The 19001-nt window shown below is 47.7% G+C and overlaps 1 protein-coding gene across 1 annotated transcript in view; it reads left to right on the top strand.

Annotated features, from left to right (window-relative positions):
* The window catches only part of LOC119660384 (ras-specific guanine nucleotide-releasing factor 2-like), a 323473-nt gene that overhangs the window by 80968 nt on the left and 223504 nt on the right, over nucleotides 1-19001 (top strand). The window contains exon 5 of the mRNA XM_038068909.1: nucleotides 5573-5905. Within this exon, the coding sequence (XP_037924837.1) occupies nucleotides 5573-5905 (333 nt within the window). The remainder of the gene's footprint in view (nucleotides 1-5572; nucleotides 5906-19001) is intronic.

Raw genomic sequence — 19001 nt, 5'->3', positions numbered from 1 at the left:
CATTCCTGCGCTAGTAACAGAGGGAGTGGATGCCTTGGGTCTACATATTCAGAATATATATCCCACATGTCTAGCACGCGCTTATATTCCAATTAAATGGCATGATGTAAAGGTGTTCTTCATTCCCAAACCAGGGAAACCCACCTACACGGACGCGAAAAACTTCCGACCGATCAGTCTAACGTCCTTTCTACTAAAAGGACTAGAAAGTCTACTAAATCGGTTCATAAGCGATACACACATTCCTAAGTGGCCACTTTACCATAGGCAACACGCCTACCAGAATGGCAGATCCACGGAGACAGCACTGCTTGAGCTTATGGGAAAAATTGAAAAGGGGATGTTTGGAAAAGAAGACGCTTTAGGCGCATTCATGGACATCGAAGGTGCCTTCAATTATGCCTCATTCGCGGCAATTTTTGATGCGGCAAGAGAGCGGGGGATCGAACCGCTTGTATTCAGTTGGATATTTCACCTGCCAAAGGGGAGAAAAATCCACATATCGGTCGGCCAGAAGTCTATTGAAGCAGGATGTCTTAAGGGCTGCCCAGAGGGAGGGGTTCTCTCTCCGCTGTTATGATTGTTGTTAGTGGATACCCTGCTGTGGGTCCTGGAGGACAAAAAAGCTTTCGCGTGAGCATTTGCGGACGACCTAGCCGTTATAATTACCGGCAAGTTTGCGGACCCAGTATGTGATCGCTTGAATGCATGGAACGTCAGGTGGGGCAGCTATACGCTACCCATCGACTGAACTTTTGTAACAGCAGGAAGCTGCTAACTGAGATTCAGAGACTTGGTTGCCTAAGTATTATTGGAACAATGAGTACTACGCCGACTGCGGCATTTGACGCTATCCTAAATTTACCCCCCCATTCACTTAGAGGTGAAACGGAAAGCAGCCAATGACGCATATAGGTTCGATACCATTGGGGCGTGGAAAGGCGGTCAATCACATGGTAATGCTTCTGTCTGGAAATTCCTTGATCAACATTCGATAGCCTTGATGCTGACCGATCATATGGTTTCCAGATTCATCTTTGAAAAGACATACACTGTTGTAATCACCGAAAGAGAAGAATCGTCGACAAATGGCTATGAGTCTTTTCAAATTACAGACTTAACAATCTTCACCGACGGGTCAGTCACGGAGGATGGATCGGGTTCAGGTGTGTTCTCGGAGAATCCGATTATAGAACTGGCCCGACCCCTACGAAAAATGACGACCATGTTTCATTGATTGGCAGCAGAAGAATGTCTGCGAATAAAATGTAAGGGTCGAACCATTTGAATCTGTTCCGACAGTAGGGCGGCATTATCAGCACTAAATAGCAACGATACATCAAGCCAGTTGGAGTGGGGTTGTTATCGGGTACTAGTGAAACTTGGCCGACTGAACGAAACATTCCTGATGTGGGTGCCAGGCCACTTTGACATCGCTGGTAATGAGGACGCTGACAGACTGGCTCGCCGAGGGTCTGGATCCACAATGGTGGGGCTAGAACCAGCCCTTGGAATCGGACCATCTATTGTCAAGTTTACTCTGAAGAGTGAAATTGCAAGGATTCACGAAGCCGCGTGGAGAAATCTGAACTCTTGCCGGCAGTCGAAAATCCTTGTGAAAGAGCCTAGGGCCACTAGATTGACATTCTTGCTGTCCCTTTAGAAGTGGGACGTGAAAACCCTAGTAGGGCTTTTAACGGGACGTTGCTCCTTAAACTACGATATGGAAATGATTCGGGTAGTGGTTTCGGCTATGTGCAGCAAAGCCAATTTTGACGGTCTGAATTCAGCTTTAGCGTCTTTCAACTGGGTTCATTTATTAAGTAATTCGTCGTGTGATCAAGCTCTTAACACCTTCTACAATATCCTCTCTGATCTCCTCTCCTGTTATGTCCCTTCTTCCCCTCCCTGCCTACGTTCTTTCCCAACTTGGTTCACAACGGAACTTCATATTAATATGCGCTTGAAACATACACTGAGGAAGAAGTTTCGGGCTTCAAAAAATGACGCCGACCTTGCTCACTTTAAAGCTATACGATCCACTGTGAAGTCAATGGTCAGAAAGGCGCGTAAAAGGTACCTATTGAGCGTCGAAGCCGCCCTTGCCCGCGGTAACTTAAAACTCTTTTGGTCTCACGCTCGCAACTCTCGTTATCCAACTCATTCTGTCCCTTCTTCTATCAGCTTCGCTGACTCCACTGCCAACTCCCCACAACAATCCTGCGACCTTCTCTGCACCTACTTCTCTTCAGTGTTTTCTCCCTCGAGCCCTTCACCCTCTACACCTTTCATAACCACAGACTCCTCCGAATCACTAGCCATTCCTCTCCTTACGCCTTCCTTGGTTGAGTTCCTCATTGGTAACCTTGACCCCAATGTCGGACCTGGCCCCAATGGGCTTCCTAATCTCTTCCTCCTTAACTGTAGAAAACACATTTCCCTCCCCCTGTGTATAATCTTCAACAAAAGTCTAGACGAATGCTACTTTCCCCGTCTCTGGAAAGAGGCCCTTATCATTCCTATCCTCAAGAGCGGAGACCCTTCCCTTGCTGTGAACTACCGCCCCATTTCCCTTCTCTCCTCTTGCTCCAAAATCCTAGAAAGATACGTCAACGACTGGTTGGCCGCGCACTTCGGTCACCTCATTGTCAAAGAGCAACATGGTTTCGTGAAACATAGATCAACGGCTTCAAATCTTCTGGTCTTTACCAACTTTGTTGCTAAACGCTTGAATTCACGACAGGAGGTACATGCTGTTTATATTGATTTCTCCAAAGCCTTTGACACCGTTGACCATAACATTCTCCTCTCTAAACTTTCTTCGCTAGAGTTCCCTCCCTCAGTCATCTCCTGGCTTTCCTCCTATCTCTCATACCGTTCATGCAAAGTTTCTTTTCATGGTCACTCATCTCGTTCCTTCTCTCCTTCCTCTGGTGTTCCCCAAGGCTCTATACTTGGCCCGCTACTCTTCCTGTTTTTTATCAACGACCTCGCCTCCATCCTCACCTGTCCGTATTTGCTTTACGCAGACGACCTTAAATTGTTTGCCTTTGTTTCCTCTCCATTGGAATGTGCTCTCTTACAATCCAACCTTGATAATTTAGCCCGTTGGTGTTCGGTCAACAAGCTAACACTGAATGTCAACAAATGCCACTGGATGCGCTATTCCCTGAAACCCTCCCCATCATCCTTTTCCTATTCTCTCGGTGGTCAACCCCTTTCACTACTGACCTCCTTCAAAGACCTGGGTGTAATTTTCGACGATAAACTTCGTTTCAATTCCCACTTCGTTGACATCATCAATAGAGCTTCCAAAATGTCTGGTTTTATCCTACGTTCCTCGTCCGACTTTACCTCAATCCAGCCCTCCTTAACACTCTTCAATTCCCTTGTCAAAAACATCCTTGAATACTGCTCTGTAGTCTGGTCCCCCTATCGCATCCGTGACGGCCGCGCTCTTGAAGCTGTACAACGCAAATTCACCCGGACCCTCTTTTACAAAAAGAACCTTCCACGGGTTGATTATCCGTCACGACTCCGCACCCTCAATCTCCCCTCCCTACAGCAACGCCGTATTTTCCTTGATATGTGTACTCTTTTCAAACTCTGCAATGGTCTGATGGACTGCTCCGCCAACTCGGATATTACTCCCCGTATCGCCTCGTCTCATGACACACGTAATGCGGACATTTTTGATGTGCCCTTCGCCGAGCTCGAGATTTACTTTCACTCTCCGATCCCGAGGTTTTGCCGGTCCTACAATGCCCTACAGCTTGGTTCATTTGACTCTATGTCCCTCTCTAGCTTTAAGCGCAAAATATGTCATTTACTTGCTCCTCCCTCTGAGGACAATATGTAATAAGAAATTTGCTTTCTGTGTATTGTCCTCATTAAATAAATAAATAAATAAATAAATAAATAAAATGTCAGGAGGAGGTGGAGGAGACAGCCGTGAACTTTTTATGTAGCTGCCTGGCCTCCTCAGATCTCAGACGAAGACACCTTGGTAAGGTTTTCGTCAATTAAGAATCTGTACATTCTCTGGTTCTGGAGAATGTTCTCAGGTTCGCTGAGGCCTGCGAACGCCATACGCGGGAAGCAATTGAATAGGCGATTTTCGGGGATAGTACAATAGTGCTAACAATGGTCTGAGTGTTCGGAGCTGCGGCTCCACCCAGTAAACTAAACTATCTAAAACCCCTTTGCATTAAGTGCTCGCCTATTGGACAAGCCTTATTCAATCCTCGATTAGGAGCTTCGTTTCAATGTCAATGATTCCATTGTCGTAGAGTATCTCAGCATGTCGGAAATTTGATCCCCTAATTTATCCATCAATCGTCTATGGTAATTGTATTAGGTATATCTTGCAGCAATTGGTCTGACGAGTGCTTAATGCAATGCCTTTTTTATAATGAAGAGTTGACAGCTCGTTTAATAATAATAATAATAATCGTTGGCGCAACAATCCATGTTGGATCTAGGCCTTGAAGTGTGTTAGAGCACTTCATTCAAGACCGTAACGGTACACTACAGTAGACTGTAGGAGACAATGTGGTCAGCATTGCGCTCGCCCGAGATTATTACCCTGATTTGACTCAGGTACTCATTCACAGCTGAGTCGACTGGTATCCGACGTCAAATCACGATTCAAATTCCACTGTCACCAGTGAGATTTGAACCGTGGCCTTCCGTACGGTAGCCTAGTGCTCTAACCACTCAGCTACCCGGACACTCGTTTGCCGACGATAAATGAAAGTTTCTGGGATATCGGCCTGTTGAAATTATCGTGGACACCAAGTTCTTGAAGAATCTCACCACCATTGCAATCTTCATTTGGAAGTCAAGGCAGCAGCATTTGTCGAACGATGACAGCTCAGACACCCTCTTCAGTATCATGCCCTTAAACATGGTTAAAAGAGGGAAAAAGTTTAGTCATAACATTTTGCGGTATATTCCTGCCGACTTAAACAAGGCTTGGTGCCTTTCGCTGATGCAGACTTAACTGCTAGGTAGCGTATCTATCTAACCTGTTTGCACCGCAGACTATGGTAGCCTGACAGATTGGTGTCGTCATGCAGCACCCATTAATTGTTTTCGACAGCTCTGGTTGAAAAGCACGCTTCACTGTTGCGGGCCGAGATTTTTTTAACATTTATGTTATACTTTGCGAAAGATATCTCGGACGATCCCTTCCTCTCAACCTTGGTGCAATACGAGCTTCACCCGAGGGCTGTTTACCTGAAGGTATTGGTTTGCACGAAGGAGGTTCGCTCGGAGGTCGTTTTGTTCCATCCCGAAATGGTTACTCGTTGCGTTTGGCTCAAGCAACAGGCGGCGCCGACTGGAGCCCACAGCAAGGAGTGCTAACCAAAGGACCTGCTTCGGCTCGTCCTTTAAGGACTGTGGCCTAATTAGAACGGCTCCCAATTGAATAAGTGGAGAATCTGAGTGAGCTTCCCTACACTGTTAATCGTTAAGGGAGAATACCATATCTAAGATCACACTTCATTGCAGATACTTATCCTAGCTTTTTGATTCCACTAGAAAATAACAGATTTTTCTTTTCTTACAGAATTTACTTTTTTACTACGAAAATGACACTTCCACTCGACCATCGGGGATAATATTTCTCGAAGGTTGTTTTTGTGAGAGAATAGTTTCAGCCCCCTCATGTATAAATGCTGTGAAAAATGCTCAAGCTGCTGCTGAGGCTGCAGCAGCAGGAGCTGCATCGACAACTGCAGCTTCATCTGTTGCTACTGCTGCAGCTACCACAGGATCTGGAACTACACTTGCTGCTGGAGCAACAACATCTCTTCTTAGTTCGTCTACCGCAACCAGTACAGCCCCCGGGAAGGAGGGAGTCGCGCAACCTGTAAAACCTGTTAAGGAAGAAAAATTACAGGTACGTATCTTATTGTATAGTTGCGTTCGCATATGGAAATTCTTAGGGTTAAGTTCAAGTTCAAGATACTATTATCTAAAAGTTGATCTTCGAGTTCATTACAATGGAGTCGAGTTAGGTGTATGGGGTTTATGTAGCCTTGGCGTGTTATGTGGATTTTATCTTTATGTAATGTTTGTATTTGCAACTGCAAAGCTTGTTGGCTATAAAATTGCTGATAAGACATTCGTTGTGGAATGCGAGTTTGGTATTTAAATTTGCTTCACACTCGGTGACTATTTCGGTATCTCAAGAATAAGGTGAAATTCCAAAGTACTCGGCGCAAGATACTCAAAGAATTTAAACAGCCTAGAAATCCAGGAACAACTGAAAGCTGATAGTATAACATGAGTTAGGTTTTGGTAGATAAGGGATACCTCATGTTTAGAAATATGGGTACTGCGGGATTTAAAGCTACAAGGGATCATGAAGAACAGCAACTACAACTATGCCAGAGAGATTAATTTAAAAGGAGTTCCATGGTCATCAGTTCAACAACGAGAAAAGCGGTCTGATTGGGCAGTGGAACTCGTTGCAGTAGTCGGGAAGGAATATGGATAATCCCTGAGTAAACACTTATGCATTTAAACGAGGACACAAAGTGAGTAGGAAATGAGCAATGCCTTGTTTTACGGTTTGTAACTGGGTAAAGGCATTGTGTAAGTTCATAAAGGATCGGCAAATATTTCCCCACAACATTGGGGCCTATTATTATTATTATTCTGTTAAGGGAAAGTCGCACCGCGTCCTTGAAGAACTATTGTGCCCCTTTTACTGGTTATAGTGTACCTGTTGATCATAGTATCTCAAGCAGGCCTGTAACCGTTAGGAACTTTAGTATGTTCCCCACTTCCAGAAGTTTCAGCTTTGCATCTGGTATTAAGTGTTCTCCCAGATGTATCGACCTACTTTGCACAAGTGCCGGACACTGTCCCAGGACGTGCATAGAGGTTTCGTCCTCCTTCTCACAGAACCTGCAGGCAATGTCCGTAGATATCCCTAGCTTCCCTAGGTGGTAGTTCAGCCGACAATGACCAGTGATAATTCCCACTATGATTCGAAGGTTCTTTTTGGTGAGGTTTAAGCAATCCTTTGTGCGCATGGGTTCGTATCCCCCAATTAGCACCCTGGACTGCTCCATCCCTGGTAGGCCCGCCCAATATAGTTCCCTCAACCGTTTCTCTTCGTTCCTTAGATTCATAGCCATGAAACCGTTTCCGATTCCACAGAAGGGTTCTGGCCTGTGTAGAGGCATCCCTGCTCCCTTCTTTGCTAGTTCATCCGCTGCCTCATTGCCTTCCAGCCCAGTATGGCCTGGAACCCAAAGTATCCAGACCTTATTGGACGAGCCGAGTGTATTCAGTCTCCCAAGGCATTCCCATACCAGTTTAGAGTTCACCTGGTTGGACCTAAGTGCCTTGATCGCTGCTTGGCTATCGGTGAGAATAGCTATGTTCTGCCCCTTGTAGTTCCTTTGCAGATTAAAGGAGGCACATTTGTCTATGGCGTAAATTTCCGCCTGGAATATGCTAGTGTACCTGCCCATTGGCTCAAGGTACATTTTCCTTGGACCAATGCCACCGGCACCCGCTCCCTCTGCTGTGAGGGATCCGTCAGTGCACCAAGTACAAGAAATTAGTTGCTGGTTTAAGCCGTATGTCGCAGCCACGCTCTCCCAGTTTGGCTTGTTACTCCAACGTGTTTCAAACTTCTTATCGAAGTGAAACCTCGTTGTCATGTTGTCTCTCGGTATCAGTAATTCGGGATACCGCTCCATAGGTAATCATTGGTCTTACTATTGCAGTATATATCCAAAGTAGTATCTTCGGGCTGCAACCCCATTTTTTTCCTGCTATGGATCTGCAAGTCATCAGAGCCCTCGTGGCTTTCCGACAAGTGTTTTCGACATGTGTCTACCAGAGTAATTTTTGGTCTAGCGTGATTCCCAAATATTTGACCTCTGTTTCTCGTTTCACCTCCATATCATGTAATGTTATGGCTTTCAGGTGATCCAGCTTACGCCTCCTAGTGAATGGTACTATGGTGGTTTTGGTTGGGTTGATCCGCAGTCCCACCTTCCTGCACCAGGCACTAGTAACCCTTAATCCAGTTTGGATTCTTTCACATAGGGTATCTTCATATTTGCCCCTACAGATTAGAACAATGTCGTCCGCGTAGCCCTGAACTTGTATTCCAGTATTAGTTAACACGTCCAGGAGTTCATCCACTACCATACTCCACATCAGCGGCGATAGTACTCCGCCCTGTTGACAGCCTTGAGTGGTGTTCATGATAATAGAATTTGTACCTGTTTGTACCTCTATTTGTCTGCTTTCTAGCATTTTGCCCATCCAGAGTGCTAGGGTGTTTCCCACTCCTTTGCGGCTCAGGGCATCCTGTATCTCTGTGTGCGATGTGTTGTCGAATGCTCCTTCGATATCCAAAAACGCGCACAGTGCAATTTCTTTTGTTTCGATGGCGTCCCGTAGTACCTCTGTCAGCTGATACAGAGCAGTTTCAGTTGACCTTCCTGCCCGGTAGGCGTGTTGACAGTGATGTAAGGGATTACGCTTTAGAACGTTAGTTCTAATATAGTTGTCTAAGACCTTCTCCACCGTTTTGAGTACGAATGATGTTAGGCAGATTGGTCTGAAAGATTTAGGGTCAAAAGGATTCTTTTTACCCGCCTTCGGAATAAAGACCACTTTTGCCCGTCTCCATGCCCTTGGTATGTAACCCAGTGCTATGCTCCCCCTTACCACCCTCAGAAGAGACTCTAAGATAATTCCTAGGCCTCTCTGGATAAGTGCTGGGAAAATGCCATCTGCTCCGGGAATGGTTCCCACTGCCCATCTTAGCCTAGCTTCTGAGCATACCTCTTTTGCTAGTTTCCAGCTCTCTTTCCTTCCCCTTTTATTCGTTATTGGGGTGTCAGGCAGATTATTGTCGCCTGCCGTCGAGGAGTAGGACCCCGGGAAATGAGTTCTGAGAAGCAGGTGTACCCTGTCCTCCTCATTCTCGGTGAATGTCCCATCTTCCTTCTTCAGGCAGACAGAGGATATTCCCCCGTCTTTGGCTACAGCCTTGTACAGCCTGGTTGCTTCTGTGATCTGTTCAATCCCTTCACAGAATTCCCTAAAGCTGTTCCGTTTCGCTTCCCTGATCGCGTTGCTATACGCAGCCAGTGCATTTTTATACCTCCGCCAGTCCCCGGTTCGTTTTGCCCGGTTAAAGAGTTTTCGTACCTCCGTTTTCATTCTGGCTAAGTTCCTGTTCCACCATGGTACATCCCTTGATGACTTGACTGTCTTGGCCGGACAGCTGGCCTCATATGCGTCAATGACGATTGTGTTGAGGTCTTCCACCACCGTTTCTAATTCTAATTCGCTCCTGATGTCACCGCCCCCTTGAAGGTGGGCAATGTTGTTGCTCAGGTGCATTGTGTAGGATTCCCAATCCGTCCTCTTGGGATTCCTTATTATTCTTTTTATTTCGGAGTTACCCTCAATGTCGAATCTGATTATCCGATTATCCTGTGATCAGACATTGAGGGTTCATCCGACACCCTCCAATTCCTGACCATCCCATTCATTAGGGTATTTCCTAGAGTTATATCTAGTACCTCTTGTCTGGTGCTGGTCACAAATGCTGGAGTGTTCCCTACGTTGTATATTTCTAACTTATTACTAAGAATAAATTCGAGAAGGTACTCACCTCTACGATTAGTATCACTGCTTCCCCACACTTCGTGGTGGGCGTTGGCATCGCAGCCGAGAAGAAGTGGTAACGCCCTCTCTTCGCAATACTCTGTCAGCTTTGCGACTTGTTCCGGTGGAGCCCGGCTCTTGTCTCCTGGAAAGTATCTCAATGCTACAACTACCTCTCGAGTGCTCCTCCCGGCTTCGAATGAGACTTGGATAGCCACAAGGTCCCCGGTTAAGAACTCTGAAAGACATATGTATTTTAAATTACGTTTGAGAATTATGCAAGCTCTTGGTTTTTCATAAGAGGAGTCCCAAATTACCTGCATGTCTCCTCCTTGCAGACCGCGAATCTGCCCCCGGTACACCCAGGGCTCCTGAGCCAGCACTATTCCAATGTTCTCCTTGGAATTTGCCCTTGCAATCACTGCAGATGCAGCTCTCGCATGGTGGAGGTTTATCTGGGCTATCCTAGTGCTGGCCATTGGCTCCGTTATTGTTTGGAGCTCTTCTCCACTGTCGGAGTGTCACCCTTCTCCTCCGACATGGCGCTTTCCTGCGCGTCGCTGTCCACCCCGAGCCCTAGGAGTCCTAAGTCTAGGTCGTCCAGCTTCTGCTCTTCACTGGGCAGCAGGTCTATTTCCCTGGTTGATCCCGTTCTTTACGCCTCTATGGCTTCCGCGACTTCTTCAGGGACATCGGTAAGTTTTCCACCCGATGCCTCCTCCGAGGTCTCTTTCCTTGGCTTTTCCTTGTGCACATGCACGGGTATGTTGCCAAATCGGTAGTTGATATGACAACTCCGACGTTTAATTGCCTCTAGGGATCGGTCATCTACCCCGATCGTGAGGAGTTTACCCTTTCCCTCCACCTTGCTTCTGAAGACCCTCCATAGTCGAGTATGGAGATCTTCGTTCTGAGCAATTAGGAGTCTCATAAGGTCTTCTGTTACTATTGCCGCGGCCTTTGGGAGAAAAACTGTCACCATGTGGGCTCCTAGTATATCATCTCCAGCACATGTTGACAGTTCCACCCCTTCCCAGCCTGGCAATCTAGGAATTATGGTTCTAACCCATTCTGCGGTACCTTCCGTCGCGCAGTCCACCAGTATAAGGCCTGGTCGAAAGCGTATCCCGGTGAACACCAGTTTCGACGTCCAACCCTTGATCATCTGCTTGACGACAAGTTCTTCAATGATTTCCTGTTCCTCCTGAGTGAGTATTTGCTCGGGAAACCTTTTTGGCAGTATGGCCAGTCGAATGCCCTTAACCGCACTAGCATAGCTAATGCCGGGCTTCCTGGGTCCTGCTTTCACTCCTGACCTGCCCGGGTTTTCTCTTCCCGTGGGTTCAGGTCTGGGTTTTTTGGGAGCATTCCCTTCATGCGGGCTGATCTCTGCTGCTCCCCGCTTTCTCGGCTCCGGTGGAGATGGCTTAGGTCTGTCCTGAGACTTCTTAAGGGCCTCTTCTGGTTTCAGGCCTTCCTTCAGATAGCGCAGGTACCATTTAACCCCGGCGCCACTGAGACCTGTCTCCTTCCTGACGTCTGTTATATTTATCTCAGACGTGCTTTTGTTGGGGCCTATATAAGAAAAGAAAAGCCTGAACGATAGTAGGAAAAATCATATGGGAAAAGATGGAGATATTCCGTCAAGGGAGAATTAATGAAGAAATTCGAGAAGCATCATATAAGTCCCTAGGACACAAGCAAACGGTTGAGAGGAAAAAGCTTGTTCACCAGAGCAAAGTAGAAGTATCTAGTAGAACCGTTAACATGCTACTGCAACTTAACATACACAGGGATTTTCTTTTCTTTTGAGAGTAGGGTAGGTGAATGCATTTACGCGCAGAATGTTCAACTCCCGCAACAGTACGCTGTCGGACTACCAATTAAACACCTCCCTGTCATCAGAAAACTAGCCTGGAACCGTTTCACATATTACTTCGGGCCAGCCCTCCGGCTCACCTGGCTTTGGGAGCGTTCAAGTTCGGCAATTCCTGTCACTAACGGAGAGGGCAGGGAGCTGTGAGTTCACGGAACCACTTGCCTTCCGGTCCCTCCGCCAGTCGAGTTTAATCTTTTTCGTAATAAGAAGAGCCTGAACATAATGCGCAATATGACTCCAGCCGCCAGCGTTGTTCAGCATCTCTCTGACAATGTTGTCTGGCAAGATCTCCCCTGTGTCTGCATAAAGCTGCTGACGAATGCCCCCATCCTTTGGCAAAAGAAAAGGTGTGTTCAGCGTTATCCGCCACCCCATTTCAGAACATGTAATCAGGAAATCGTGTCTTCCCAATATTGTGCACGTAACACTGAAAACTTCATTACTCGCTTAGAAGTTGGGTAAGGAAGTAATCAATCTCACCGTGCGTTCGGTTTAGCCCCGGGTCTAAACTGTAGATGAGCTGCGCCGTCCATCTGGCCTTGGCTCATTTTACCAAGAGAATTGCCACTCGATAAGGCTGGGTGCGTTGAAGTTCTTCACGGGCAACCACCTCTCTTCAGTTTCCGCCCTTACAACTGTAGATAGCTTTATGCTCCTTCGCAAGAAGGGCAGCGGGGATCACTCCCGCGATCACCATCACGATCAGTTCTGAGACAGTGCGATAAACAAATGCTACCCGCAAAGCTCGCCGTCTCTACATCTGAGCAAGGCGTTTACGATGCACCTCCTTATCAAGGGCATCAGCCCATACCTCGGCGCCATAGAGTAGAACCGACTGCGTTGCTCCCATAAGGAGACGACTCCTAATAGATATAGGGCCCCAACATTCGCCATTAGCCGACTTAAGGCCGAGATTCCAAACGCCAATCGGGCCGCTACTGTTTTGATTTGCTTGAAAAAGCTCATTTTTGAATTGAACATTAAACCAAGGTATCTACCTAACCACTGGTTTTGTTTCTATAGTCAACTCACCAATCGGTATGGGACGCAGGCTAGGGATTCTCTTTCGGTACTTTCCAGCGCAAGGTTGAACCCATGAGCAGGCACCCATGCGCTTATCCGGCGCATCAGTATGTCGATATGCTTTGCGCCCGTTCAACAGTGCGTACCGCAACGTCCTCTTCATAACCGACCAGGCGGATATCGAGTCTGAGCAGACTATCGTAGGAACCGTTCCAGGGATGCGGCCCTAGGATGGATCCCTGTACTACTCCTGATGTGATTTCCATCCTCCTCTGCGCCTCATAGAGCAGGGAGCTTGACACGCGGAATGAGTTTTTTAATGTGCCTAGGATATTTGTCCATCTTACGGAATTGACGGCATTTCTGACGTCAAGCGTCATAAGGAACACTATCCGCCGAGATCGGCAGCTGCATGCCTCAGCTCGATGAACCTTATCCACGACCTCCACAACATCATCGACTGTGGATCTCGCCGTTCTGAATCCGAACTGCCTTGGGGATAAGTTCCCGGCAGCGCGGATCGCTTCAGCGAGTCTACTCCTGATGAGCGTCTCGAGCACTTTCCGGCCGTGACAAGCACACATAGCGGGTAGGTATGCAGACGGAACCTCCGGGTTTCTTTTTCCCTTGCTAATCAGCGCGGTCTGGCCACCTTGCAGCGACAAGGAAAAATGTCCTCCTTCAAGGAAGTATTGAACGCCTCAAGCTAGCCTGGCCGTTGGCGGAATACCAGTTTGAGAACTTCCGCCGGGATTCTATCAGGACCTCCATTTCATAGTAAGAACGGTTTCTTCGAGATATCTCAATGTGAAAACGGAGCAATCCTCAACGCGGGATGTTTGGGGAATAATGCCCGTACAATGCGGTACATCTGGTCAGTACTTAGTTTGCAGGGCTTCCGTAGAGCCCCGATTTTCCGGATGACAAGCTTATAGCCAAGCCCCCACGGGTCCTCATTCACCTCGTTGAACAGATTCTGCCATCCGGGAGCCTTGCTTTTATTTGCCGCGCTGCGGAGTTTGCTTTTTGCTGATCTATACTAGGCCTTTATGGCGCATGCCTCCTCGTTGGCCTGTAAACGTTGTGCCAAACGGCGGAGCTTATAACACTCCCTCCGTAGACAGGCGGAGGCCTTCCACGAATACATAGAAGGCTTTTCCCGGCTGGGGCTCCTCCGAGACATGGAAGCCTCGCAATGGTATTAGCAGCAACGCTACCACCCGCCGCGCAGTTATACTTGCTTCAAGAGCTTCGATAAACTTCCCGATGTTCACCCTCGCGATATTCCACATGTAGGAGGAGCGTCGGGTTGTTGCTCGCCGGCAAGTAGCGTAATCCACTTCGAGCGCGATGTACTGTTGATCGCTTGCCGAGAAGTCTTCCAGCACTCGCCACCCGACGATGCCAGAGATTCTGACGCAAAAGTAATGTCAGGAATTCGTCCTTCCCAACCTGTTTGCCGACACGTGGGCGTGGATCCTGTGTTTAAAACTACGAGCCCGATTCTCGCGCTATTTTCAAAATTCGGTTTCCTATGGAGTCTGGCTGAAGCATGCTCAATTCAAGGTCCCTAACCTGCTCTAAACGGCGTCCTCCAGAGAATCCAGCGAGAACTGAAAGTCCGGCATCGTCTCAATCGGACCACACAAGCCCATTCCCACAGCCTTTGGCAAAAGCACGAGGTCGAACGTCGTCCCGAAATCAAATGGAAGCGATGCCCGGTAAGTTGAGATGCCATGAAGCCGGGTCCCTGTTTCGGTATTGCTCGCAGGTCACCACTAGATCAGCATTTATCTTCGCGGTGAACTGCGCTAACAACTGATGAACGTTTGCACTCCGGTGCATGTTAATTTGTAAAATGCGGATTATACCATTCGCGCCCTCGCCCTTCAAGGTTAGACACTGCCCCAAGCCCGCAGTGTGTATGACGCTCTCACGAGACGTGATCCCTGCAGAGAATGAAACTTTCGCTTTCATTGCAGGTCTTTGATTGGTGGCCTAACTGGCCACATCTCGGGTATGCTATTCTCCTGTCCGGTCCCTTGCAAGTTGCTGACGTGTGTCCATAGTCCACACACCTGTACCACTTGGTGGGAACTATCGAATCCAATTTTAATTTTCCTGCAGTTAAGGAGTTCCCTGGCATATTGCTCGGGCACTTCCACCACGGCGAGCTTTTGGCCTCGAGCATTTACAGGGGTGATATACATCCGGGCATTGGTTACCTCTGGATATTCACGCTTTAGGTCCTTCTCCGTTTCGCCCTTTTCTGTGAGGCAGTCAAACTCCCGGATTTCTAGACTTCTCTTCTAGATTTCTCGACTAGGTAGAAGAGCCTTCTTCACCAATAATCCCTTGACCGCTTCGCAGAACCTACTCTTATTAGTCGGCTTCGGGCTCAGTTCGACGAGGACTGTACCTCTCCTCGTTTTCCGTATGGAAGACACCTCTGCTGGGTTTTATCCTGAGGCGGATTTCACTAAGGACTTCCGGCTTAATGAAGAGAGCCTTTTTTGCAGTGGGCTATCTGCAGTCCGTTTGGCGCTGGTAGTGTTCTCAGCGGGGTGTGCGGCTGTTTCTGCTTTCTAATCATCTTCCGGTGCTTTTTACGTTCGTCTAAGCAAATGCGATCCAATAGTTCCTTCAGTTCCATTAGTCCGCTTTTGACGCGTTTGCTGACGTTCCTCTCGAGGAACGTGTCGAACGCATACGCTTCACCACTCCCTAGGCACTTAAGACTGCCAGCTAGGGTGTCAAAACTACTTACTCGGGTACCTCGGGGACGTCACACCCTCTACCGTAAGCGATTCGATGAAGGTCGCTGACGACTTCTGAGGGATGGACCAATCCTGATTGCACAAACTTTAACATGGAAATAAGAACAGGAAAAAGAATACATGACGAAAATAAAAAAGCGAAAAAATAATTAACTGCAGAGAAAAGCTTATCTCCTTGATTGTTACCCTTTGAAACATGAAAGCTGATGCAGAGTCGGTTACAGGAACTGGATATATCTAGACAAACAACTGCGAACAATTTATGCTGTGAAGTCGAGGAAATTAACCAAGACAAAACTTAAATTCCAAGTACCTGAGAGAAAGAGACTTCAAGGAGGTTAATAATAATATCGTCACGGGATGTCGCACTGCCTCCTAAAAGAACTATTGCGCCCCTTAACTGGTTATAATATACCAATGAACTGTACTACGCCCTGCAAAACCTATAACTGACAGAAACTTTATTATATTCCCTACTTCCTAGTGTTTCAATCTGGTATCTGGTATTAGGTATTCTCTCAGGTACCTGAATTTATTTCGCACAAGTGTCGGACACTGACACTGTCGGACACTCTCCTCACCGAATTTACAGACATTGTCCGTAGAAATCCCTAGCTTCCCCAGGTGAAACTTTAGCCTGCAAAGATCAGTGAGTATTCTCACTATGACCTGGAGGCTCTTCTTGGTGAGGTTTAAGCAATCTTTCGAGCGCTTGGGTTCGTATCCTCTCTTGAGTACTCCGGATTCTTCCATTCATGGTAAGTTCACCCAGTAAAGCTCTCCAAGCCGTTGCTCCTCATTTTCATTTGCCCTGTTGTTCTAATATGTTTCAAACTTCTTGTTGAAGCGAAACTTCGTGGTCAGGTAATCCCTTGGCATCAATAACTTGGGGATGCCGCTTCATAGGTACTTCCGGACATTCTGAAGATCGCCCTTCTTGTTTGCATCTGCACGTCTAGTGGAGAGTAGTCAATCCCAGAAGAACTTCTTGGGATGCCGTTGGTCAAGTTCTTATTGCCTCAATGATACGCAAGCCGGTTTTTGGGATCTGTGTAACTCCCTGCCTGTTATGGGGAGTTCAGTGTTTTCTACCCAGATTACCATCCCATCAACCCCATTCTTTTCCTGCTATGGATCTGCAAGCTGTCAGAGCCCTTGTGGCTTTCCGCCAAATGTTTTCAACATGTGTTTTTCCGTTGCTCATTTCACCTGAATGCCATGTAATCTAATGGCTCTCAGGTGATGCAACTTGCGCTTCCTAGCGAATTGTGAGTACTATATTGGCCTTGGTTGAATTTATGCGCAACCTCACTTTTCTGCACCAGTTACTAGTGATTCGCAGTCTAGTTTGAATTCTCTCACATAGGTTATCCTCACATTTGCCCCTATCGATTAAAATAATGTCGTCAGCGTAACCCTGGACCCGTGTTTCAGTATTTGTTAGCTCTACTATAAGTTCATCAACTATCATGCTCCACATGGTGATAATATCCTGTTTTGACTGGAATGAACAACTTCGAGTAGGATTCATGACAATAGAATTTGTATCTGTCAGTACCTCTACTTGCCTACTCTCTAATGTTTGGATCGCCCATAAAGCAAGACTGTTTTCCCACTCCCCACTCCCCTCCCATTAGGGAACCTCGTAACTCTGTGTTATCAAATGTTCTTTCGATGTTCAAAATGCACACAGTGCTATTTCCTTCGTTTCTGTGGTATCTGACAATCCACCAGCTAATACAGAACAATTTCAGTTGACCATCCTGTCTGGTAAGCGTGCTGACATTGATGTACGGTATTGCGTATTAGAACCTTTTTTTTTCTTGGGAGTAGGATAGGTGAATGCGTTTACGCACAGAGTGTTGGACTCCCGCCACAGCACGTTGGCGGACTACCAACTAAACACCTCCCTGTCATCAGAGAACTAGCCTGGAACCGTTTGACACATTACTTCGGGCTAGCCCTTCCGCTCTCCCGGCTTTGGGAGCCTCCAAGTCAGGGAATTCCTTTAATTCCTTTCACCAACGGGAGGGGAGGGGAGGAAGGGAGTTGTTAGTTCAGGGAACCCCTTACCGTCCGATCCCTCTGCCGGTCGAGTTCAATCTTTTTCGTAGTAAGAAGAGCCCGAACATAATGCGCAATACGATTCCAGCTGCCAGCGCTCTTCAGTATCTCTCTGACAATGTTGTCTGGAGAGAGCTCCCCTGTGTCTGCATAAAGCTGCTAGCGGAGGCCGTCCCACCTCACGCCAGAGAAAAAGGTGTGTTCAGCGTCATTCGCTACTCTATTGCAGAGCACACAATCAGGAGATCGCGCCTTCCCAACCCTGTGCAGGTAAGACTGAAAACCTCCATGCCCACTTAGAAGTTGGGTAAGGAAGTAATCAATCTCACCGTGCTTTCTGTTCAACTATGGGTCTAATTTGTCGATGAGCCGTGCAGTCCACTTGCCCCTTGGCTCATTTTGCCAAGAAAGTTGCCACTCGTTAAGGGTGCGTTGATGTTCTTCACGGGCAATCACTTCTCTTAAGTTTTCGCCCTTACGGCGATAGATAGCTTTGCGTTCCTTGGCAAGGAGGGCAACGGGGATCACTCCCGCAATTACCATCACAGCCGGTTCGGAGACAGTGCGATAAGCAGACGCCACTCGCAAAGCTCCCCGCTTCTGCACTTGAGCGAGGCGTTTACGATGCACCTCCTTGTCAAGGGCATCAGCCCATACCTCCGCACCATAGAGAAGGACGGACTGCGTTGCTCCCATGAGGAGACGTCTCCTAGTTGATATAGGGCCGCCGACATTCGCCATTAGCCGACTCAAGGCCGCGACTCCTGTTGCAGCCCTGTCCGCGGCTGCTTTGATTTGCTCGAAGAAGCTCATCTTCGAGTCGAGCATTAAACCAAGGTATTTAATCGCTGGTTTTGACTCTATAGTCAACTCGCCGATCGATATGGGACGCAAGGTCGGGATTCTCCTTCTGGTCAGGATGACTACTTCGGTTTTTTCCAGCGCAAGGTTGAAACCGCGAGCAGTCATCCATCCGCTTACCCGTCGCATCAATATGCCAAGTCTGCTTTGCGCCTGTTCAACAGTGTGTCCGGCAACAAGTGCCGCTATGTCGTCTGCATAACCGACCAGGCACGACTCTTCAGGCATATCGAGTCTCAGCAGACTATCGTCAGAAGCTTTCCAGAGGCCCGGCCCTAGGATGGATCCCTACGCTACTCCTGACGTGATCTCCATCCTCCTCTCGTCCTCTAGCGTCCCATAGAACAGGGAGCGGTCTTTCAGATAATCCCTCAATATCCGCAAGAGATAGCTTGGCACGTGAAAGGAGTTCTCTAGTGTGCCTAGCATATCTGTCCATCTTACGGAATTGAAGGCATTTCTGACATCAAGCGTTATGAGGAACACTATCCGTCGAGATCGGCGGCTGTGTGCCCCGGCTCGATTAAACGCATCTACGACCTCCATAAAAGCATCCACTGTAGATTTCCCTGTTCTGAACCCGAACTGCCTTGCGGATAAGTCCCCGGCAGCACGGATCGCTTCAGCGAGTCTACCCCTGATGAGCTTCTCGAGCACTTTTCCGGCCGTGTCAAGCATACACAGCGGTCGGTATGCAGACGGGAGCTCCGGGTCTCCTTTACCCTTACTGATCAACGCGAGTCTGG

This window comes from Hermetia illucens, chromosome 6, assembly GCF_905115235.1.
Source record: "Hermetia illucens chromosome 6, iHerIll2.2.curated.20191125, whole genome shotgun sequence".
NCBI lineage: Eukaryota > Metazoa > Arthropoda > Insecta > Diptera > Stratiomyidae > Hermetia > Hermetia illucens.
The sequence above is the reverse complement of the archived record's forward strand: the minus strand, read 5'-3'. Positions and strand labels throughout refer to the sequence as shown.